Source organism: Lepisma saccharinum, chromosome 6 (assembly GCF_977018435.1).
Source record: "Lepisma saccharinum chromosome 6, izLepSacc3.1, whole genome shotgun sequence".
In the NCBI taxonomy this organism is placed as follows: domain Eukaryota; kingdom Metazoa; phylum Arthropoda; class Insecta; order Zygentoma; family Lepismatidae; genus Lepisma; species Lepisma saccharinum.
The window spans coordinates 25,849,590-25,875,181 of NC_139234.1; the positions used below are offsets into that span (position 1 = coordinate 25,849,590).

At 39.5% G+C, this 25,592-nt stretch overlaps 1 protein-coding gene across 2 annotated transcripts in view; it reads left to right on the forward strand.

Annotated features, from left to right (window-relative positions):
• The window catches only part of Sox102F (transcription factor Sox102F), a 599,620-nt gene that overhangs the window by 265,316 nt on the left and 308,712 nt on the right, over positions 1–25,592 (forward strand). For both annotated transcript variants that reach the window (XM_083123658.1, XM_083123661.1), the window contains exon 3: positions 1,595–1,712. In XM_083123658.1, the coding sequence (XP_082979784.1) occupies positions 1,705–1,712 (8 nt within the window). In that variant the 5' untranslated portion in view covers positions 1,595–1,704. The remainder of the gene's footprint in view (positions 1–1,594; positions 1,713–25,592) is intronic.

Here is a 25,592-nt window from a genome sequence, read left to right on the forward strand (position 1 = left end):
CACAATACTCTTTATGGTCGCACTGAGAGAATAAAGGTGTGGCTCCTATCGGGCAAAAATAAATACTAAATAATATTGCAATTTTTTTTTCCAGTCCGCACATGCGTTACTCCTGTGCGTCATCTGTCTGCGCGTGGAATTTTGCAATACCTTGTGCACACATAATGCGTTGTGTCCATCATTATTCTTGTGCGTTTTTTTCGCAGTGTGTAGCGTGACGACTGCTTTGGATGTGTTTTGGAAGGAGGCGAAGGTAAGACGGGTTAGACCAGTTCACAGTCGTTCATTTTGAATGTCTTCCTCTCTTTCTTAATCTCTTTGTCCCTTCCTCTTTTTCTTAATATCTCTCTTCTAAACTCTTTATATTATCTCCTTTCTCTCTCTCTCTCTCTCTCTCTCTCTCTCTCTCAATCTCTCTCTGTCTCTCTCTCTTTCCCCTGTATCTTTATATGTATCCTTACCTCCCTTTTCCTCTTTCTCTGTCTATTTATATGTATTTTGTCACTCTTTCTTTTTTCCTCTGTATATTTCTTTATATGTAGCTTCTCTCCCTCTATCTCTTTATATTTATCTTCTTTCTCTTTCTCTCTTCCACTGTATTTTTATATGTAGTTTCTTTATCTCTCTTTCCCTCTTCCTCTTTCTCTTTATATCTATCATCTTTATCTTCCTGTCTTTATTAGACCCCTTCAATATCTCGTTCTCTCTCTCTCTCTATCTATCTCTTTATCTCGGTTCCGTTTTCCCTTTCCCTACTGTATCCTCTATTCTCTCTCTCTCTCTTTCTTTTTGTCTCGGTTCCGTCTTCCCTCTCCATACTGTATCCCCTATTCTCTCTCTCTCTCTCTCTCTCTCTCTCTGTCTCGGTTCCGTCTTCCCTCTCCCAACTGTATACCCTATTCTCTCTCATTCGCAGTCTTAATCTGCCTATTTTCCTTACTCTGTTTATGTCAATCACTCTCTTTCCTTATATACCTCTTCTTATTCTCTGTTTTTTGTGTCTGTCTTCCACCCCCTCTCGCTGCATTTGTATCTCTTTCTATCACTGTTAATTACTTTATATCCCCCCCTCTGGGTATCTCCTCTTCTCTCTTAATCTGCCTATCTCTCTCTCTCTTTCTTTCTTTCTTGATATGGCCTCCCCGATGGCGCAGTGGTAGCGTCGTCGCCTTGTAATCAAGGGGTCCCGGGTTCGATACCCGCTAGAGGCACATAGTTGTTCGGATTCCACTTGAAACTGTTGGTCCAGTCCCAATTAGCCTTACTGTGCATAACGTGGACGTAAAACACCAATTCAATCAATTATACAGTCTTTTTACATATTCTTGTAATAATAATATAATATTAATTTATGTATTGCAATTAGTGTTAATTTGATTTAATATAATTATTTTAATTTAATTGGTTCGGACCCCCCCCCCCGCCGAAACATATTTTTACATATGTGCCTGTAATGGCTATATTATGAATAGGAACAATATTAACCTTCCACTAGTCAATATGATGTTTCAAGGCTTTCCAGACCATATTGCAGCAATGTAATATATGACTAAATAATTTACTGTGCATTGATATAAATTTCTATCTTTTCCAGAGGCACTTGGCTGGTGTACCCTGTAGGTGACCAAGAGACCCGTGTGTGCGTGTCCTGTGTATGTCTTCAGACAGTCAACACGCCAGTTTCCCATAGTTGACAGTTTCGCCATGTCACGGTAAGTAATTTACATTTTTATTAATATTATTATTTCAAAGGCGATCTTCAAATGTTTGCGACCAAATCATTTTGATTTTCTCTGCTATTACTTTATATGAGTGTTCAGTATTACATGCTGATGCAAGATTAAAATATCCACTTGAAAGTAACTACAAAAAACGCTTTCCTCTTTAGTCTTATAGCTTCACATCACAAATCTTAATTGAATTATCCATTTTTTATCACAGCTTCCATATCAAGTTCATTTTGCCAGGTTTGTACACTCATCTACAATAGAAATGCTGTGATACAACAGCAAATATTCGTCGCCGTAGATTTAGGCAACACATTTAACAGCACATGCAGGGAAGCGAGTATTTCCGGATTTTGGCGTCGTATTTTTATCGCTGCTGACTGTACATTCAGATAGCTCACTTTCCACAGTTCCTTTGATTTACTCATTGTGAATATTCCATTGGGTAGCTGTTGCTAGTGCACAATGTGAAACTTTAGGTTGGAGAGTCCAGATATGGTACCCAACCGAGACGTAACGTAACACTCTTGTGTCGCGAATGAGACTTTTCCTATTCTTGAGCTCGTCTCAATACCGAATGTGTCCTCGTATTATTGTCACTGTCTCGAAAACTCAATATGCTGACCAAGGCAGAATTTATTTTATTTTAAAAGATAACACTAAACGTTACGTTTCAACCTTCTAGTAAGGTCTTCTTCAGACTCTGTACCAAATACAAATGAAGTTAAGTACAAAACAGGAAGATATATATATACACAAAAATCACTCCCCTCCAGACACAAGAATATTAAAAGTCGTTTACCTGGAACATTCCTTTCCAGGTGTTCCAGCAGGTCGCCTTCTCCTGTCAACTGTTGTTTCACCTGACAGGCGATTTATATAAACATTTCCTTTCATCTGGAGAAGAGAGTATTAGTGAGAAAATGGAAGGAGGCCAAGGAAATAGAGAGGGAAGGAGAAGAAGACACAATGAACTGGAATGGGGACTGAAGATAAACAAGGAATGGAAGAAGGTGTTAGAAAGAGTGGGAAGGACAAGAGCGAAGGAGGAGAAAAGAGGGAAGAGGAATGAAGGAAGAAAGGATAAGGAAAAAGAGCGTGAGATAAAGAGTCCAACCACGTTCCAGATGAAAGGAAATGTTTATCTAAATCGCCTGTCATGTGAAACAACAGTTGACAGGAGAAGGCCACCTGTTGGAACACGTGGAAAGGAATGTTTCCACCGTTTCCCACCGGTACCGATACTCATACCAATTACTACCGATAACGATACCCTTACCGATTCCCACCGATACCGATAGTCTTACCGATTCCCACCGATAACGATACCCTTACCGATTCCCACCGATATCGATACCCTTACCGATTCCCACCGAGTCTCACCGATACCGATACCCTCACCGATTCCCACCGATAGTCTTACCGATTCCCACCGATATTCTCACCGATTCCCACCGATACCGATACTCTTTCCGATTACAACCGATACCGATACTCTCACCGATTCCCACCGATACCGATACTCTTACCGATTCCCACCGATACCGATAATCTTTCCGATTCCCACCGATACCGATACCCTTACCGATTCCCACCGATAGTTTCACCGATTCGCACCGATACCGATACTCTTTCCGATTTCCACCGATAGTCTTACCGATTTCCACCGATACCGGCATGCTTAAAAATTGTGACGATTAAAATTTGTTCAGAATATTGATTAATATTATAGAGAATTCGACTCTAATTTTAAGCAGCAATTTACAAGAGTTTTGCTTTAAAATATTCAAAAAATTAAATCAGAATATAAAAATAACTCTTATGTAATCTCAAAATAGTTTTTTTCCATATGATATCTGTACAAAATCAATGGAAACTTCAAAATTTGCAAAACTTCCATAATAATTGGACTCCCCGAATGATCAGAATACCGAAAAAGTATCGGGCGGTATCGGTAAATAACATCCAACCGATATCTTCCGATACCGATACATCAGCCCTAAGAAATACAATACAACAATATTCGCTACTGGTTAGATTCGAACTGCGCGATCAACGACATCGCTTTTGGGCGACGCATTTCACCCCTGCCGACGTCGCGTTGTATACCGTTCCTATTATGATTCGAAATTTGCTAGTATTAAGCCAATTTCCGAGCTCCTTCTACACCCAACCCCCCTTTTAGAAGTCCTTTTTCTCTCCCTCCCCGCACAACACACTCTTGGTCCCAACTTGAAAGACAGTGCCACAGGAATTCTGTTTACAGTAGCGACATCTCTCTTCCGTCTCTGAATGCACTTTTGTCTGAAGGAAATGGGAAGGAGATTGGTTCTTAACAGATGTAACCGACGGGTCTGGATGACGAGCGAATAAACGCAAGCAAGAAACACTGTTTTCTGCGAAACTAGCTTTTCATCGGGAAAAGCATGGATGAAACTTCGCAAAAGGTGATTGGAAGGAAAAGCGTCTATGCTTAGAAATGATGGGGGCTCGGTTAAGAAAGCAGAAGAAAGAACTTTTAATTTAAAACTTTTTTCCCCTTCTTAAGGGGACCGCTTTCTCTATATTAATTCTCGATGTTGCCGATAGAGGGTGCTGGCTAGTTCATAATAATAAGATTGCGCATTCATGGTATTCCTTGGTTTTGGCCAATCAAAAAAGATTTTAATAGTTTTTTTTTTAAAAAAACTGACGACTGGGAGGAAGATTGATACAAAAAACCCTCTTTTGTTTACCGTTATTGCATTTTCTGTCAAAATGGTACAATAATTGTGATGTTTTTGTTCCTTAAATATTGGTACAGTTGAAAATGTAGGTGAAGGAATATGTTTGCAACTATTTGTTACGAGATCTGTTGAATTACTTATTTGGAAAACAATATTGGTTAACGAAACAACTGCAAGTTACGTTCAATATGTGCTGTAAAATACATACTATCTAACAACATGGCATGAAGCAGTGATGAATTTAGGGGGTGGCCGGGGGGAAATCCCCGCTCTAGAATTTCAGTAAAGTGGCAGAGCATTCGGACAATAACTAAGAAATTTAGCAACAATGTTCACTTTGGCTTTCTTTAATTTTAATTTAATGTAACGTAATTTTTCTGACTTTTTCGTAATAATAAGCGCTGTCTCAGTCTTCTTTATAATTAAAAGTCAAAATAATGAACGAATTTAAATTATAGTCTCCTATGGTGAAATTCAATTTCACTCAACAATGAACACATGTGGAGCGGCAGGAATGGTGTAATGTAAGCTTCTATTGTTGTAACAAATTTCAACTTCTTACAGCTATTTAACTAATGTCGTGAAAAAATGTTACACTACTGATTTCGTGGGTCCACTGGACCCTTATTTTTCAAAATGCAATAAAACAAAATTCGTCGATCCTGAAATCAACTGTAATACATATTCTCAATATTTGGACCTTTATTTATTCACTCTTAATGAACAATGTAAATAAGACCTTACAATCAGGTACACTTTGATTATTATTGAAATGTGTGTTTAATACACTCGAACAAGGATTACGGCCAGCCATCATGTTATTATTGAAATAGATAAGAAGTATGTTTGAGGAAAAACATACTTAAGTAGTGTCGTGGGTTCACTGGACCCCACCAAGTCTCACAACCTCACCTTGCACTCACGAAATGCGAGTAGTTCAGCAAACTAGCGGAAGGAACTGAGAAGCGCAGTGTGCAGCATCTCACCCAGCTGGGCATACCAACGTTCAAATATTCAATATGGGTCCAGTGGACCCACGACACTAGTTAAGGGTTAAGAGTTAGTAGTTAGTCGAGGATCGACTTGCTTGTGCAGTCTTTTCGAATTTAACTATGTATTAGAGATAAAGGGATATTTTAAAATATTGGTTCTATTTTTATTAGTATTATGATTTCTTGCGTATGACATTGGCTGGATTCAACACTGGAATGAACTACATTTTTCTGGAAAGGCCATAATAATACTTGCGCCCTTCACTGGTTTATAATAATAATACTAAATACAAAATATTGAATGAATATTCCTAGTAGAGTCGGATTAGTTTCGAAACATCTCCAGACGACTCTGCGAATCTAGCTACCGAGCCTATAAGTAGCGCAGAGCGTCAGCAAGAGGTTTAGCGATAGGTGCTGGGTTCGGATGACGTCAGAGGCTCGCCTGTTGATTGGTTGTGTCATTCTTGAGTTGTGACTCTCTCCTAAGCTGTACATACAAGATAGGAAGTTGTGACGAAAATAATTTCACTGTATTATATTATTTTCTCATTAACTGCTAAGTATTACAAACTACAAGTGTGACAATTGGATTCTTTGATTCTTCACAAAATAATCCGCTAGTTTGTTCTGCTTTAGCAGGCACGGATAAGCTAAACTGTTAGAACTGACTGTGATGACGTCACATTTATTGTCCGCTGTTCAAAATACGCTAAAAGCACTAAACCTGGGCTATTCGCGTCTATATGCCTGATATTTGATGCTCACGTGAGTAGGTTAGGCAGACCATGTTTGGTACTGTTAGCATATATATCTCGAAATTGCTATAGATGTCGCTAGTCGTTCGCCAAGTTTGGTACACTTCCAATTGTTAGTTTATCTCGTTTTTCCTCCAAATATTTACAAAGTTACGTTTTGTTAAATAAATGGGAATTGAGATAATGGAAAGGGGAGAGGGTGAAGATGGGTGGGGAGCAAATAATGATAACGCCGATGGCGATTAGTCACCTGCATTTGCTTACGTAATACATGCGTCAATTTTGTTTAAAGAGTTTTTTCTTTATTGTTAAGTAAACAAGGATTTAAGTTTAATGTTTCGATCTCTGAATATTTAAGTATTGGGATAAATGAGACGTGATTAGTCGGCACACCTTCTCTCTCTCTCTCTCTCTCTCTCTCTCTCTCTCTCTCTCTCTCTCTCTCTCTCTCTCTCTCTCTCTCTCTCTCTCTGTATCATGTGTGTGTGTGTGTGTATATATATATATATATATATATATATATATATATATATATATATATATATATACATACATACATATATACACGAGGGTTACAGCAAAAGTCATGGCAACCCTTTTTTTCCCCACGATAATGCGGGCCAGGCAAGAAGTTTTAAAATATACAGTGGAGACCTCGTCACATGCAATGTATTGTGACGCCAATAGATGGCAGTGGCTGGCAAGACATTGAGCTGAATGAAGTGGGAAGTCGGTGCGTGTTCAACAGTCGTGCAGGATTTTAAACAGCGTTCTTATGTGAAAATACCATTTGTCCGTGGAAGGAATGCGGGAGAATGTCACACTGAGCTTGTGGAAGCTTTAGGAAATGATGCTCTGCCATACCGAACTGTTGCGAGGTGGGCATCAGCATGGAAGAGAACCAACTTCCGATATGCAACGTTCAGGACGTTTTGTGACTCCGCGTATTTTGTATTTTTCTCTATCCTGATACAGATCTCTATGTTGTTCAAAATTCATTAAACGTTAGCATATATCTTGACCTTACAATTTTATATTTCACAATTTCTTGCCTGGCCCACATTATCGTGGGAAAAGATAGTTGCCATGACTTTTGCCGTAACCCTCGTATATATATATATATATATATACATATACATACATACATACAAGGTGGTGCAAAAGTCATCACCTGATTTTCTTAGCGTATAACTTTGGTTAAACTTTTATTGATACTTGTAAGTTTTATGTCCTCAAATTTTAAAGATGTAACATCCAGTAAATAACCACCATTCGAATTGATGCAAATTTCGGCTCTTTTTATTGCGTTTTCCATGGTGTTGGAAATCTACGGGGAAATGTTTTTAATTTCATGCTGAATATTGTCCTTTAGTTGCTGTAACGTCTCTGGCTTATTCACAAAAACCAATGACTTCAAATATCCCCAAAGGAAAACATCTGGAGCTGCAAATCGGGGGACCTGGCCGGCCATGGCAAATCACCAAAATGGGATATTACTCTGCCCGGAAAAGTGTCACGCAAAATTGTCACAATTTTTCCACGTTCTTGTAGGGTATACTTATTCATTTTCGCATACAATAAATTTCGTGAGTATCTTCTATTTAACTGACAAAACACTACTGATACAAACAACAAGATGTCAAAATAAAGGTCAGTTCAAATAGGATGATGAATTTTGCGCTACCCTTTATATAGTGTGTGTGTGTCTGTCCGTTTCTATCTATCCATGTTTCCCTCCCTCCCTTTCTCTTTCTCTCTTTGCATCTACCTCTCTCTCTTTCCCCCTCTCCCCATCTCTCTATTCAAAGCATCTCTAAGCTAATTTCACGTAGTTTGTGGTTGCACTCTACTGTCATAAACCTAACTCATTGTTGGATAACCAATACCCGTTCGCTATCAATTATACAGTATCGTTTTTGCGATTTACTATGGGGAATAGTTTTATGTGTCTTCTGAAAAATTCTGGGGGTTTTCTCTTAATACCTTAAACTACAGAGTGTCCCACTCGTAAGGGGCCCCGGAAAAAGTGTTATAAATATCTTAATAAAAGAGGATATGGAACCAAATTTGTACATGACATACCTTTATGGTTGAAAAATGAAGGTACATTACAAAAAGTGCTGGAAATGACCTCCCCCCACCTGTATACACAGTTCAACACGGCGCTGCATGTTCGTGAATGTTGCTGCCAGAGTATTCGGCGTGACTGCCGGCGGATGTTCTCACGTAACTCGTAACTCTTGTACACACACCTTAAAGGTAGTGTGTACAAGAACGAATCACGCATCATCGACGAGTTACGTGAGAACATCCGCCGTGAAATCCAGGCAGTCACGCCGAATACTCTGGCAGCAACATTCACGAACATGCAGCGCCGTGTTGAACTGTGTATACAGGTGGGGGGAGGTCACTTCCAGCACTTCTCGTAATGTACCTTCATTTCTCAACCATAAAGTATGTCATGTACAAATTTGGTTTCATATCCTCTTTTATTAAGATTTTTATAACACTTTTTCCGGGGCCCCTTACGAGTGGGACACCCTGTATTTCATATTATTTATCCTAATTGTAGACTGATTTGGTTTATTTTACAGGAAGAAAAGGTGAAGCGGTTATGTACTTGGCAATCTTTTAGGTAGTTTGCGTTCGATACCACAGTGGTCACTTTCCCCCCTCAATCGTACATGCCCACAGGATGGGATGACATGATTGTTTCTGAACTAACACTCGCTTTCAGTGGCACTTATGCCATTTCAATTTTCCCCGCTTTTTACCTTCCTCGGCAAATGCCTGAATTTAAACGGTCAGCACGGTAAAATGGACGGTGCAGCTACCAATTTCACATCTCTCGTAATGAAGCCGAACAATAATCTCGTACCCAAAGGATGTTTTGGGTGACATTATATTTCTTGCGCACGTCAGGCTTCGGGAAGACCATCATCCTTGCGGGATCATGTTACCTCCCCGCATATCCCCCCCCCCCTCTATCTCTTCTCCAGTTCAAAGATAACGACCGCCGCAAGATGTTACTGTCCTTCGCTGCGTTATAACCTCCCCCCACCCCCTCCCAGTGTTAAAACTGCCCCGCGACTCGGAAAACGAGGGCAGTTACTCGATATAGACCGATGTAATTGAGTGCTCATAAATTCTGGGCCATCCAGCCCAACGCAGGTGCCCGCCTTTATAGACCTAATTTTTAATGCAAAAGAAATAAACGTCTTGTAGATTCGCTTCTTCCTATCTTCCGTATTGCAAGGGAAAGGGAGAGATAGATAGAGAGAGAGAGAGAGAGAGAAAAGTAGTTGCCGGAGAAAAAAGGCCATATAACGTATCCTGCTCATTCTGCAATTCCCACTCCCGCAGTACATCCGTGTACGGCGGGATAGTATCACTTCCAGGACCCGTTGGTCATCTACGTGTGAGGGGTAAGCTTGTATGTGTGTGCGTGTGTAAATAAAAGAATAATCCCGAGTACGTATAAAGTCAATTTTCATACGTCTTCCTTCGATGCTCTTTTCCGGATGATCCCGTTCGATAACCCCCCCTCCCCCACTCCCTCCTGCCCCCCTAAAAAAAAAAGAAGATCGCATAACGGCACGACGAAGCAAGAACTCCGGCTCTTTCCAACCGTAAATTTCGACAAACTTTCTATTCAAGAGGGCGGAGGGCAATCGGGGAGGAGGGGGAGGGGGGCTCCCAGAATCCTCTCTACTCGGATGACCACTGGGGGGCCATGTATAATGTATCCCGAGTTGGCCTCATAAACCAGGCTGGAGTGTGGAATTTGACACCAATATTGTACCTCCGATAGCACATCGGAGAACCCTTAAAAGCATAAGGCGATACATTGTGGCTTGCCTAGTAATTCATTTTTCACCGGACCCCGGTCAATTATTCAAAAAATTGCCTCGCCGCATCGGGAGACCGAAGCCTTAAGAGAGAGAGAGAGAGACTCTAGGTTAACGGAAGAAGAGTAAGAAAGGCCGTATTTTGCCCTCAAATAATGCTTTAAGCTCGCATTTTCTCCACCCCCCCCCCTTTCCCTCCTCGAACCGAAGTAAAAATAGGGGAAGGCGAACGCTTTGATACGACGCCCCTGGGCCCACTTCTGGGTTGTTTTACACCGTTTTGTTCTAACAATTCAGTGTATAAGTTACAGGATCAGTATTGATGGGAAAGGGATAAGATAGGGAAGGGAGACCAATGGATGGATGCTGCTTGCTTTTAACTCACAACGAGTGTATTATTCCGATCTCTATAAATTCCTGCTACCGATGCTCATGTCCTAAGCTTTCTCAAAAATGAAAGAGGGGGAAGAAACAAGACTAGGTTACGCTACAGGAGTTGGAAAAGAAGTGCTTAAAGGTATGGAAGCGTAGGAGAAGTAACATTTTAATTTAGACATTAGTTCAGCCACCGGTAAGGAAATAACCGTACAGAGCAAGCGTAAAGCGAAGAACCACATAAGAAAAAAAAAAATCATTTAGACATTACTTCAGTCAACTGTAAAAGACAGCGTAAGACAAGTAACATTTTCGTTTAGACATTAGGTCAGCCACCAGTAAGGAAAAATCTGCGAAAAACAGCGTAAGAAATGTAAGATTTTCATTTGGACATCAGTTAAGCCATCTGTAAAAAAACAGCGTAAGAGAAGTGAAATTTGCATTTAGACATTAGTTCAGCCACCGGTAAGGAGATAACAGGATAGAGCAAGCGGCAAGCGAAAGACAGCTTAAGAAAAGTAACATTTTCATTTAGACATTAGTTCAACCATCTGTAAGAGACAGCGTAAGAGAAGTAAAATTTGCATTTAGACATTGATTCAGTCACCGGTAAGGGAAAAGTCAGGCAGAACAAGCGAAAGACAGCTTAAGAGAAGTAACGTTCCATTTAGATATTAGTTCAGCCAACTCACACAACTGTACACAACTCGCAGTTTGTCTAATTTCTGATCTCTTTTCTGTTGTTGAAACAGTGTCTAGAAGAAAATAATACGCAATTACTGCGGATACGTGCTTCAACCTGGTTCAGATGGGGAGACATGACACAGTGAAAGTACAAAAGTGTAACATATTTTGTTAAGACAGTAGAAATAGAATGCTAAAATTGTAGGTCAATTAGGGTAACTTGAATAAATCCAAGACCATGACGAAAAATCCGAAAGCAACATCCTTACTCAAAATCCCAGGGTTTTAGACAACCTGGTCTAATATTTCTGGTAGTTTCCGTTAGATGGCAGCACCGAGAAGTGATTGAACGTGTCCCATATTACCGGGATGTCCCGTAATTCCCACGCTTCCTATCCTTTCAGCTTCATAGTTGCCCATGGGGCAGAAACACGCGACGGGAATTGTACCAGTAGAAAGCAACGCTCCGAGACGGAGAGTCGTTTCTGAAACACGAGTCACGGCGAGAAGAAAATACCCATATTATCTTCAGAGACCCAAGTAACAGTCTTACCCCTTGGCTTTTCTTCATCTGCTTGTCATTTTCAGAAGCAATAACTTCCGTTTTCCCTCCCCTCATCCAGTCTCCTTTGCTGAGAGGAATTTCTCCTCTGCGGAACCTCACAGTTGTGCTTCATTAGCTCCCTCCCCCCAGCGGAGGCGTCTCATTTCTTTTCCTTGACGCTCCACGCCAAACTCTTGTTTCCAGAGAGTGCAGGAAGAAATTGAGTCTTTCATTGCCTTCGTTATTGTCCACAAAATTCTTTTTTCTCTCTCTTCCTTTTCTTTACCAGGTTTTTAATTACCGTGCTGACTAATTTGGCTGAGCATTGGTGTTTCTTCTGCAACCTCCCTCCCTTTCCCCATCCCCTTTTCTCTTGCGATTCTTAGCAGTAACAACTAACCAACCCACCAAATTAAGCACCCTTTGCGCGTGTGTGTCAATGTTCGCCTGTGCTCGCCTTGATTATGTTCTTAACCAGCCTGCAAAAAAAAATTAGAGTATCATGAATAATAATGCACCTACTGGTGCTACTGCCAAAGGTTTGTCTTCCACAAACAATAACTTGGAAACATTCCCTGTAACACAGGGTTGCCAGGAGTATACTTTTTAAAGCTGTGCACGACATTTACACAAAGATGGAATTTCGTAAGAAGTATTCTCCTTTATCATTGCCACGGTTACAATAGCCATTGTCGCGTAATGGTTAGCGTAGCGCGTTTCGAAGTCAGGGATGCAAGGATTCGTGGATAAGACATTGATAATTTTATAAATAAACAGATCCACAAGTGTTATTGAGGAGTTCATATCTTGAAGAAGGGATAATATTTTAATGAAAACTTGTCTTTGATGCAAAACGATAACCTGAAAGTTACAAATCGTAATTATCCAGTCTCAAGTCTAGACTGTTTGGTATCGTATAACAGGCCACACCGGGGTTTTATTGGGGCTGCGCCAGTCTAGAGCCACTCGCTTTTACGAGAGGCACCTTTATACAAGTAAGGGGGGCTCACACCTGTGAAATAATGAGAACACTTTAACATTCGTTATTACACTTCGATTGACTAGTCTGGCGGGGTCATGATAATAATAGATAAGGATTTTACCTGTCGACTTTGTAAAGATGGTCGTCTCCGCTGATCTGTAGATAAGGCACTCCTGAAATGAAACGTCCTTGTAGGGAGCGCAACTCCCCGCTAAAACTTCTTACGTATCAATCGATAATAAGACTATAAATTGGAAGCAACTACTGTTCACTCGATAACTTTCTGATTACAACTGGTCTCGCGATCTATTTAAAGGGGAATCAAATTTCCGATCGTTAAAGCCGTTGAGCCTGTTACATCCTTCCGTTAACGGATTTCCTGTTGATTTCAGTGTCAGCGGAGTTTTAAAGATCCGCTGGAGGCCGCCGGTGTAATATGCTTGTAAGAAGCTACTTCCAGCGCTCCGGCCGGATCCCTTGGCGAAGTGATTAGTATATTCTGCTATGGCGCCAGGGCTCCCGGGTTCGACTCACGTCTTTGGCGTGATACGGTATAAACTTCTAGTTAAAAGGTATTCGAATTAGCAGGATGCCACTGTTCTACAATTACTTTTCTACTAACATTTTACGTTACTTTTGTACTTCTCTAGGTTAATCGCGACAGTGGATGACGAAAGTGATAAACTCATGAACCTCCCCCCCCCCCCAACAGCGTAGTGGTAATCGTTGTCGCTTTGTAACCAAGTGGTCCTGAGTTCGATTCACGTGGAGGTATAGTCACCGGCAATAAATTGATTGATTGAACTGTTGTTTTAAGTCCACTTTATGCACAGAGAGGCTAATCGGGACTGGACCTACAGTTTAAAGTGGGCACCGGCAATAAAATGGTTCAGCTAGATCCTGAAATGCACGCTTCCCTGCAAGGCGTACTGTGTGTTGCCTAGCTCAACGGCTGTGGTAGAAGCTGCCATTGAAAACTTGCTGTTAAAATCCCCTTAGTGTACATTGCACAATTGTCGAGTCCTACTTTTAAACAATAGGTAAAAACTTGACTTTGCAATGATGCATCTTGACGTAGGGTCCATGGTCTTGTAGCGTGTTACGCTAACCACTGGAGGGAGTTTCTTCCGGCAAGTCCTGGCAAAACTGATTCGGTGTTGCAGTTCATTGCTTTAGTTTCGACGTAAGCCAGACTTTTTTTTTAATTTCCCCCTACACACCTGCCTTGATTTTTACTTTATGATTGTTTTTTCCTGTAAGCCTGCCTCTCTTTCTCTCTCTCTCTCGCACTTGCTGTCTTCGTAAGAGCGTGCGCGTGTGGTGGATCGTGGAAGAAAGAAGTGCAAGGCATATTTCTTGTTTCCTCACAATGGGTTGGCTGTGACTAAATTTAAGCTCCCTTCCTCCATCTCTCCAACAGCTAAGAAATTAATTTTCGCCCGACATCACGTTAACAAGTGATAGCTTCCAAGTTTCCCCCCTTTTGTTAGTGCATTCATTCATTACAGAAGTTAAGAAAGCCGGATAATACATTTAGATGTGTGTATTTAATCTTTTTGGCGTGGGTGTGTACTTTACAATTCTCCAGCAATGTACCTTCGAAACCCACTTGTCGTCGGACAATAGGTCAGTTGCTCCATTTATTTAAACTCCTATCTGCACATAGCACATCGCGCTATGACGCCAGGGGTTCCGGGTTCGAATCCCGGCTCGGACATGGATGTTTGTGATTGTCTGTCCTGAAATTGAGATTTGAAGAAAATGATATGAGTGAATGAAGTGTGATGGGGGAAGCTTCCGATTAGGGGCTTTCCTTTTTTTTAAAAAAAAAAAAGTCTTCTAACGTTGGAAGCGGCCCTGGCGCCCACCCAGCGTCGAATGAAATGGGTACCTGGGGGAAACCCTGGGGGGTAAAGGCGGTTCAGGGGCGTGATGCTGATCACATCACCCCCCCCCCCACGACCGGATCAAGAAAGTGTGGGGCATTTACCCCCACACCCCCTATACGCCTTCATGACGTGGTGCTAAGCACAGGGAAGCACTTTACCCTTCTTTTTTTACCTATCTGCACATAACCCGTTGTTGAAACTGTATAATTTAGAGGTTGCAAGGGTAGGGCCCCACACATTCTCGATCTCGGCCATTTTGGAGGTGATGTGATCAGCACCACGCTCCAGACCGCCTTTACCCCCCAGGTACAAATTGATTTGAGGCTGGGTGAGCCGCTTTATGCGGGGACAAGGTCAGGAAAATTCCGAACTTAGATCACCCACCCCGGGGAATCGAACCCGGGTCTCCCGCGTGGCAGTCACACGCCCTACGGATTAGACCACCTACAATTTTAATGTTCTGTAAAATTAATTAGAAAAGTTTTCCTTTCACTGAGCTGAATTAAATATTGATTTCGTGAAGTATACCTAGGTATAAAAGTCTACTTAAAAACAATTGAGTAATTTCGATGGAACTTCGCCTTGGACAAAAATTCTGTATAAAGAATTGACACTTAGGACGAGTGTACGTTCACTTTTCCAATGCGTATAAGCTTTACATGGATAAGTAATTCTGCTGCTGAGCTTGTAGCTGCGGTAAAGTGGATGCAGAAATTAGTGTGAGGTCGGCAACATCTCACTCTATTTAAAAATAATGTGCATCATAATGAAATAAAAGAAAAAACGATTTGCATCATGTAGTCCTATATTTTGGTAATTGGTCATCGACATACAATTTTCCTTGTTTTCTTCTCGTTTTTCTTTCTTCCTATTTCTCTTTCCATAGCTTCATTTTACCTCTCTCTCTATCTCCCTCTGTTTGTCTGCTTTCTTTCTTCTTGTGTCCCATTCTTTCTTTATCTCTCTTTCTTTCCTTTTTTATTTTTCTTTATTCCTCTTCACTTTCCTTTCTTTCATCTTTTATCTCAATTTCTTTCATTCTGTCTATACTTTTCTTTTTCTTTTTTTGTCAACTATTTCATTCTTTCCTTGCTTTTCTATCTTTCTTCCTTTATCTCAATTTCCTTTCTTTTTCCTTTATCTCAGTTTCCTTCTTTATTTCTAAACGTATCTTTCTTTCTTCCTTTATCTCAATTTCCTTCATTCTCTCTTTACTTTTTTCTTTCTTCCTTTATCTCAATATATTTCATTCTTCCTTTTCTTTACTTTCTTTCTTCCTTTATCTGAATTTCTTTTTTCTCTCTTTCTTCCTTTATCTCAATTTATTTTATTCTCTCTTTACTTTTCTCCCTTGCTTTCTTTATCTCAATTTCTTTTATTCTCTATTTACTTTTCTCTCTTTCTTTATCTTGATTTATTTTATTCTCTTTTTAATTTTTTCTCTTTCTTTATCTCAATTTTCTTCATTCTCTCTTTACTTTTCTTTCTTCCTTCTTTTATCTCAATTTCTTCCATTCTCTTTTTACTTGTCTTTCTTGCTTCCTTCCTTTATCTCAATTTCTTCCATTATCTCTTTACTTCTCTTTCTTCGTTCCTTTATCTCAATTTCCTTCATTCTCTCTTTACCTTTCTTCCTTCCTTCCTTTGAATTCATCTCCTGTGGTGAAAACTATATGGCCACACCTGAAATTATCATTCATATGCCGTAATGTATTTTTCAGCTTTGTTTAGCTTATTTCAGTTTGGTTATTTGAAGATAACTCTTCAGCATAATTACTATATTTTACTATCAGGAATTTTGTAAAAAATAGCGCATGAATTAATGCAATGACCGTTACTATGAAAAATATTATTATATATATCTTAATATACCTACATATGGCTTTTTATATATTTTGTCTACACAAATATCCCAGCTAGGGAACATGCCAATGCTTTGCTTAGTATTACGTCCCGATTAGCCTAATTGTGCATAAATTGTTTTGGCATTCGTCGGAGCGATTAATCGAGTTCATTCGTCTAGCAGTATTGAAACAGTTACGTTACATTGGTATCAGGAGATAATAACTCCACGTGTTTGTTCTGCAATTCTCATCTTATTCCTGTCCTTGAAACGGTTTTGAAACGAAAGGAAAGCAGTATTAAACAAGAGGGAGACTGATTACTGCTTTATCTCATGTTTGTCTAAGTAGACACCACGATACCAGGTTTGTGTACAAAGAAAAATTATTGTTTACTGCGAATTGTGATAAGTCTGTTCAATCCACACCCAAGCTCCTTTGTAGATAATGTTTTTTGTGATCTATGCAGCGCACCCAACTGATCCAAGATGGCGTTAGGTACAGTGTTCGTCATTATCAAGGCCAATGCATACACGATACGATGTTATCCGCTTCCAGCTCATTATTGGAGCTTTTTGATAAGTTCATAAATAAATATTGAAAGTGAAGGGGTTTACATTAATCCTGGCTTAAGTATTGCATATAACTTTCTTTTATCGCATTGGAAGTTTTCCGAAATGGGCAAATTTATTGCACATATTTAAACACTTTTCTCCTCTAATAACTATATTTTTTTGTGATATCGCCTATTGGGTTTTTCTTATTTCTACGCCGATTTTTCGTACACGTTTGGTGAACGCGACGGTGATGATGAAATGATGATTGCTTCCGTAGCGACTAGAGTTTGAGCTGTAACATTTAAAGGGTGTGGTGGTCCAATGATGGAAGGTGTGTTAACATGGAAACGATTTGTTTTTGCCTTGTACTGCCTTGCCTAACTTAAAAGCCGCAACGGTATATCAATTGGGTATTGGCAACTTAATGGAAAGTATCTGACTTGCCGAACTTCTTCCCTCATCTTTGAAGAGACAGCAGTTATTTACTGACCAAAGCGTGGTGTGTGTATATACAGGGTGTCCCATAATGATGGGACACATTTTGATTTTAAGTTACAAGAGACTGGGCACTCGCCCATCTTCAAAATGTATTGTATTTCATAGTCTGACTTTGGGAGTTAATGTTGGTCTCGTCTTCAAGTCATTCATCCTTCATGATGTTGCCGTGGACGCCAACAGATGTTCCATATGTTATGGAAGCATTTTTCACCAGCCCCATCGTCACAGGACAATGGCGATTCGGGCAATATTTCCAGGGGCGTACGTCAGCTATCTGCCAAAGGGCGAGTGCTCACCAGTGAGGATGAATGAATGACGAAGCTACATCACCCAAGCATAATGGTTAGGATTCTGGTAAGATCCCAACGAGCAACAGTTCGTTACGATATAAGGAACGTGATATTTCGCAAATAATTATCTTGAAAATTATCGACCGTTTCATGGTTTAAAAGTATTTCATTTCAAAACTCGAACAGGGGAAAAAAAACTCCTGTACCTTCATTCTTAATTACTCATTATCCTTAATAAATGTGATACTTCCGGTCCTAGATAATTGCGATTAAAATATCTCCCATCATTATGGGACACCTTGTACATAGCGACCAGTGGCGTAGGAACGCTTTTGATTTCGGGTTGGTTCAAGATTCAAAGTAAAACATCCCTAAAACTTGAATAGTAGAAATAATAATAATTATTATGGCCCTCCTTTTTATGTTGTCATTTTCGGAGGGAAAAAATTAATATATCAAGCATCTGCCTTTAAAATGCATATCTATGAAATATATACTAAAATGTAATAGCATGGTAAAGTATAGAAGGTCTCCATTTTTTTAAAAAAAAATAGAGCAATTTCCAAAAAATCGTAAAATGATGTATTTCAAAATTGTGGTCTTAATATGGGCTACCAGTGGCAATATCACAAAAAGCAATTAAATTTTTTTAAAAAAAGTGATTTATCTCTAAAACATTATAAAATTCATATTTATGAATAACCTGATGTTTTGAAAATCACGCGGAATGGAAAAAATCAAAATTAAGAAACACATCCAAATATTTGTTCAAAATCTGATCTCAGCATTAGACTATCATAAGATTTTTCTTCTTCAATTTATTTTCGCTCACTGTGGTACATATTTCACAAACAAATCATGGCATTATAAAAACCCACATTTGTTTTATGTACCGCTAATATCATAACCTATACAAAGCAGATGAGAATTCAGAAAACGGTGAATTAAAACATGCCTGCAAAAAGTTTTCGGAGGTCTCAATTCTATAACAGCGTCCAAGGCCGAAACTAACCACCACTTTCTCTTGCGAGTTGGCGCCGCAACCTTTGTCCTTGACAGATAACCAGTTCCAATAGCCTCTGCCAGGCTGCAGCACTCGGGAGCGCTGATAACGCCAAAACCAATATTTAAACCTTCGCCCATATTTAAACCTTCGCCCATATTTAGACCTTTTCCTGTATTATAATGGTTATGATTATTATTATTATACCATAAAAAATTAATACAAATAATTGTATTCCAAATTTATTATTATAATTATCTGGGAGACTTTTCTACTCGATCCGCCAGAGGAGTGGATATCTTATGCAGCACAATCGTATTTCATTATTTTTTTTAGTTTATACAGTTAGTGTACTGAAATGCATAGTTATTGTCTTTTGTACTTTTATACACCTCGTCTATAGTTAGAGGAACATTTTAGTCATAATGGTTTTATGTTGTATTCCAAATTTTTTGGAATTTTTAAAACTGTGTACTTATTTTCATTAAATGGTAGCATGTGAAAACATAATCTGGTTCCTGTATTTTACACTGTATCTTTTTCCGATATAACATAGTTGTTTTAGTTTTTACTTTGATTATTATATTTGAATACTAACTGAGCTTTATTTCTATTATGAACAAGCTACAGTTTTGACTACATTTTTCCTAATGAAATGAACGATGCTAATTGTCACGTGCCAATTCCGACGACACAATGAAAAATGCAAGGAAGAACTGTTTCCCGAGAGCAACGATAGATGGCAGCGCGTCATATAAAGAAGAGCAGAGCTCATTGCAGAAACTAGGAGCGGAGAAGAGTGATTATATATATTATAGTAAATGCAAAATACATAAAGGAAGAGTATAAAAATTATAGAAGGAGTGAATAAAATGTTGTAAATAGCCAATTTAGATAAATAAGAATATGCTCGTATATGAAACAAATATGAAAGTTAATAAGTGAGCAAATGAATTCAGAAATGTATCTCCTTTTTGATCCTAGTGATCAAAATTTGATTTGATACCTCTGACGAGGAGAACATAGTCAGCTTTTGTGTTTGTCCGTCCCTCGGTGGCGCTGTGTTCAATTAGACGCTTCGAAGCACTTACGGTTGCGCTCCTTATTAGACGCACTGCGCCATAGGCAGCGCTTGCTGTTAGCGATCCGGGCTAACCCCCTTTTGGTCGTTACACATGAGGTGGCGCCCCTAATCTTTCTTTAAGTATAGCTTGTGTAGTTTGTATAATGCCAAAGAAGCGGGGAAAAAGAGTGCATACATGTAATAAATAAGATTACGCTTTAAAGGCAAGGACAATAAATTAGAAGAAAGAAAAGAAGAATAAGCCTTTTCCAAAAAGAAGAAGAAGCCTTTTCCCAAATCAAAGATAGGAAAGAAGAAGCCTTTTACCAAAATAGAAGGAAGAAAAGAAGAAGAAGCCTTTTCACTAATCAACGATAGAAAAGAAGAAGAAGCCTTTTTCCAAAATCAAAGAAAGGAAGGAAGAAGAAGCCTTTTACCAAAATAGAAGGAAGAAAAGAAGAAGTCTTTTCCCCAAAATTGTGAGAAGAAAAGAAGAAGAAGATTTCCTTTCAATTATACATATATTTATAAGAAGAATATAACCGACGTAAATTTGGAATCAGCATAAGCTTCGATATACAATATACAAGTATATTTTCTCTGTATTGTGTATAGTTTTCAGAATATAGATCCGCATTCAACAATATCCTCTTGGCTATAAAACGCTTTCTTATTTGGAATTCTGGAATAAAGAACCTATCCCCTGAGATTAAGATATTTCTATAGCCGTGGTAAATAACATTTAAGTACGTACCCCCAGGGTCGTAGCACAATTTACAGGGGAGGTCGACGTTCCGGTTGGATCATCCTTTCCTGCACCACTTAAACTGGCAACATTGTACACCACCCTTGAACCCAGTGGCGTGCCCAGAATTTTCGAAAGGTTACGTATACTTTTTGGGAGGGTCAGTCTTCATTTTTCCAAGTTTTCCTGCCTTTGACTTTTTCTTCTTTTTTTTCTTAGGAATACTGTGCCAAAGGAGGGATGATGACTCCACCAACGCGCCCCTGGGCACGCCACTGCTTGAACCCATTCTTCGTTTAGAACCGAAAAGTCTAGCTCTGTCCTAGCGTGGACTGTAACACCCTGTGCCACCGTAGCTATCGTGAAACACTGGTAGAAATAATCAGAGAAACAGATTCGAACTCTCAGTATCAGAACGTTTCCAAAAGCTTTCTTCATCTTTTCTCTCGCTTCCATACACACCAAAAAACCCGCCGTTTACGAAATCACCCCCTTTCTATCCTTTAACCCATTGTTTAGTTTAGATTCCTTTGAGTAATTATGTGCCATCTTTGCTTTTGCATGCTTTGTAGCTTTCGTTCACTCCTGGGCCCATCCTTTCTGCCATTTTCAATCTAATTAATTTTTACCTTGGGTGGATCCCTAAAGAAAATTGCCCTCGTGGGCAAAGGGGGGAGGAAGCTGCATTTTCCAAAAGCTCCTCTTTGCAGCCTTCTCTCTCGCTCTTCGAGCCTCCTTTCCTGAAATAATTGTTGAAGAAAACCATTAGATGGAGACTCTCCCAGATGTCATTAGGCGAGCCTGTGCATTAGCAAGGAGCTTGCCTGGAAGTCCTTTTTTTTCTGGGCAGAGGGGGTTGGGGGCGAAGAAGATACGTTGTGCTGCTGGGTAGATGAGTAGCATAAGACAGAGGGTGCGAGTTTAAAGATCCCCACCCTCCCTGCCGCATCCGAACCTTCTGACCACAGCACCGCGGGTTCATAGTTTTCTCCTTTTGCCCTAGCATTGGCCTGCAGCCCTACCGCCATCTCCAATCGGTAACTCTTTTCCCTCCCGCGTACAGTCCACCAATCAAAAAGCAAGATAGGTCCAGTCTCTAATTAGAACCCCCCACCCCTCCCTTCTTACTTCTTCTAGTCGAAAGACTTTACTAGACCTAAAATGAGGTCTGTAGATGATCCTCAAAAGAAGCGATGCGCCTTTGATCTTTATATCAAGAGAAATAACCATTTCGTGGGTCCGTCATTCTCTCCCTAACTCACACACTACTCTCCTTTCTGTCTTTCTCTGCGTCTATCTCCTCCTTCCCTTGTAGTCTTTTCTGTGTGGAGCCTCTAGAATCCGTTAAGACCACTCGTATGCGTTTATAAAAACATGAAACCCATATATCTCCCCCAGTTCTCTTCCTGGGCTCTTTATTTTACGGATCATTGGGCTGGAAGGTAATGCTGACAACTCGCTGCTACATCCCCCGAAGCTGAGGAATGGCCAAGAACATTTACATACGTCCAATAGTCAAAACTTACTACACTTTGAACTCCGAATAACCAATTGTAGCAAGCTACAAGGAACTGTCTACATAACGACAGAATTAGTAGTCAAAAGGTCCTGGGTTCGCATCCATGGTAAGTTATAAACCAGTGATGAATTCAGGGGGTGGCTCGAGAGAGAGAAATCCCCTCAGGAAATTAAAAAGTCCACCTGAAAATTCCAGTAACCTAGCAGGGTATGCAACTACGTTCACTTAGGCTTTTTTATTCATTCACTTTAATATGTGTGGTTCTGGACTTTTCTTAGTAATAAACATTGATTCAGTCCTCTTTGTAAAGTCAAAATAATGAACGAATTTATATTATTGTCCGTTTTGATACTGCTAAGAAATAGGATGGAGCAAAATACGCTTCAAGCTTGTGTGAAAGTGTGAACTGAGGGCAATGGAACTCACAGAAACCTTCAATGACAATGTCATACATCACACAGAAAACTAACTGCATCATATCGATTGATGCACCAGAATGCATCGATTGATGCACTAAAGCGTGTTTTATGGCTTCTTCAAAGAGTCAGATTCACATTTGATGCATTTGGGTGCATTTTTGTATGTCGTGAAAGAAACACCGAAGTGCATCATTTGATTCAAGTGAGGATTTCTCTCAGTCGAGATGCACTTCAATGCATCAGTTGATGTTCCTTGATGCACCTTCCTGAATCTTTTTGCATGATGCACTCAAACGTTTATTCTGAGCTACAGAGTTTATGTAGCTCAGACGAAACGTTTAAGCGAATCATCAAATAAGATGCATTCTGGTGCATCAAAACGCATCAACTGATGGATTGAGGTGCATCTCGACTGAAATAAATCCTCACTTGAATCAAATGATGCACTTTGGTGTTTCTTTCACGACATACAAAAATGCACCCAAATGCATCAAATGTGAATCTCATTCTTTGAAGAAGCCATAAAACACACTTTAGTGCATCAATCGATATGATGCATTTAGTTCTCTGAGTGTAGACATGCTGTAGAGAGCCTAAATGCCTTAGTTTGCTGTAAATGTAAATTATTGCATGCTACGTCTAATATTATTTTATAGATTCTCAGTTAATTGTATAGTTAATTATACATAATTACACTTAATCAGTACCGGCCCTAGTTTTGGCACGCAATCTCCGCCACTACACTTAATTTAATTTCATTACATATCAGAAATAAGGAGCAATTTTAAAATATTACTGTTATTCTATTGGTATAATTGTTAAAACACTTGCTGCTTCTGTCCCATCATCTATTGCGTCTATCCAGTCTTCCAGTACACGAACTTCCTCTTTACCCTCAACCACCTTCTCTATGGCGTAGTGGCATAGTCTTCGCCTTGAAACCAAGAGGTCCCAGGTTCGATACCCGGTGGAGGCACAATACTTCTGATCCCACTTTAAACTGTAGGTCCAGTTCTGATCAGCCATTCTGTGCATAAAGTGGACTCAAAACACCAAATCAATGAATCAATCTTCATCCTAGAGTTTCGGATTGGGGTTTTCTTTTCAGAATCATGAATGGACAACTCTGCGCAAGTGGCCACCTTTTTGCATCGGATCCCTGGCACCAACAGCAAATGCCACAACATATTTTAGAATAATCTCCAAAGCTATCCTGAGAAGAATTGTCACTTACTTACAGACTACAAACTCTCTAGAATTCATTAACTAAATGCTGTGCATCAAGCAGCTGAAGAGTTAACAACATTCTTTTTACTCTGTTTTTGTTAATATTATTACTATTATTACTAGGCGTGTGTGTTTTTGTGTTAATTTGTATTTTACTTGCACGAGTCTACGGATGAATTGATAAATTAATTCTGATTATTATAATAAGAAGCAGAGGAGTTGGAAGGCAAATGAAGAATCTCCAAATAATACTGACTATTCGAATAAGAAGTAGTGTTAGAAGGCAAATAAATATGCTCCAGATAATAGTGACTATTGGAATAAGAAGCAGAGGAGTTAGAAGGAAGATAAAGATGTTCCAGAGAATGGTGACTATTGGAATAAGAAGCAGAGGAGTTAGAAGTAAGATAAAGATGCTCCAGATAATAGTGACTATTGGAATAAGAAGCAGAGGAGTTAGAAGGAAGATAAATATGCTCCAGATAATAGTGACTATTGGAATAAGAAGCAGAGGAGTTAGAAGGAAGATAAAGATGTTCCAGAGAATGGTGACTATTGGAATAAGAAGCAGAGGAGTTAGAAGTAAGATAAAGATGCTCCAGATAATAGTGACTATTGGAATAAGAAGCAGAGGAGTTAGAAGTAAGATAAAGATGCTCCAGATAATAGTGACTATTGGAATAAGAAGCAGAGGAGTTAGAAGGAAGATAAAGATGCTCCAGATAATAGTGACTATTGGAATAAGAAGCAGGGGAGTTAGAAGGAAGATAAAGATGCTCCAGATAATAGTGACTATTGGAATAAGAAGCAGAGGAGTTAGAAGGAAGATAAAGATGCTCCAGATAATAGTGAGTATTGGAATAATAAGCAGAGGAGTTAGAAGGAAGATAAAGATGCTCCAGATAATAGTGACTATTCGAACAAGATGTAGAGGAACTAGTATGATAAGAAAGGAGATCCACATAATACTGACTATTCGAAAAAAAATAGATGAGCTAGCAGGCAAATAAAGAAACTCCAAATAATACCAACTATTTGAATAAGGAGTAGAGGAGTTAACAGGAAAATAAAGAAGCTCCAGATAATAGCGACTATTAAAATAAGAAGAGGGGAGTTAGCAGGCAAATAAAGAAGCTCAAAATAATACCGACTTATGGAACAAGAAATGTAGGATCTATCAGGGCAAAATCCATGGAAGAGCTATGAAAGGGATGACCGAAAAGACCCCTTAAATATGCGGAAGGAGGGGAAGCAGTAATTTTTTTACACAAGCTTCGCCATTGTTTCAAAAATATGAACTGGTGTGTGGATTTTATGCCGTAATATTAATTGGCGACTGCAGACTGTAAAAAACCTCTTTGGAAAAGAATAATCCACATCTGCTTCAAATGTTGCTAAGATTTCATCCATCTCCGTCTTTTATTTCAACCACGCTCTTCCCACGTCATATATCTCGTTTCTCACTTCTTACCCCCTTATCCAATCGTCTGTTTTTTGCTCGGTCGTTTATATTTTACAATCTCTCCCCAGCGGGTAGTTAAAAACGATTCCTCCCTTCTTACTTACCTTGTCTCCGGTTTTTTTTATTCTCCAAGGGGAGTGGAGGGGGACACATGCACAGAAAAAGAGAAAACGTACTGGTTTCTTACAGGGCCATGTATCTCGATTGACTCCACATTTTCTTTTCTCTTCCTCAAGGGTCCATTCGCTTTCTCATCTTTCTTTTTCCCTTTTACCATTCTCTCACGGCGAAGGCATCACCTTCCGATACATAGCAAAGAAATCAAGATCGAAAGCTCAATTTTTCATACTTCCCTCCGAAAGGGGCCGGCTTACTTTGCGGAATGGCTTTTCAACTACTTCCGTCGTGTCACATGAATTTCTCATAATGCAAGGCAACACCGA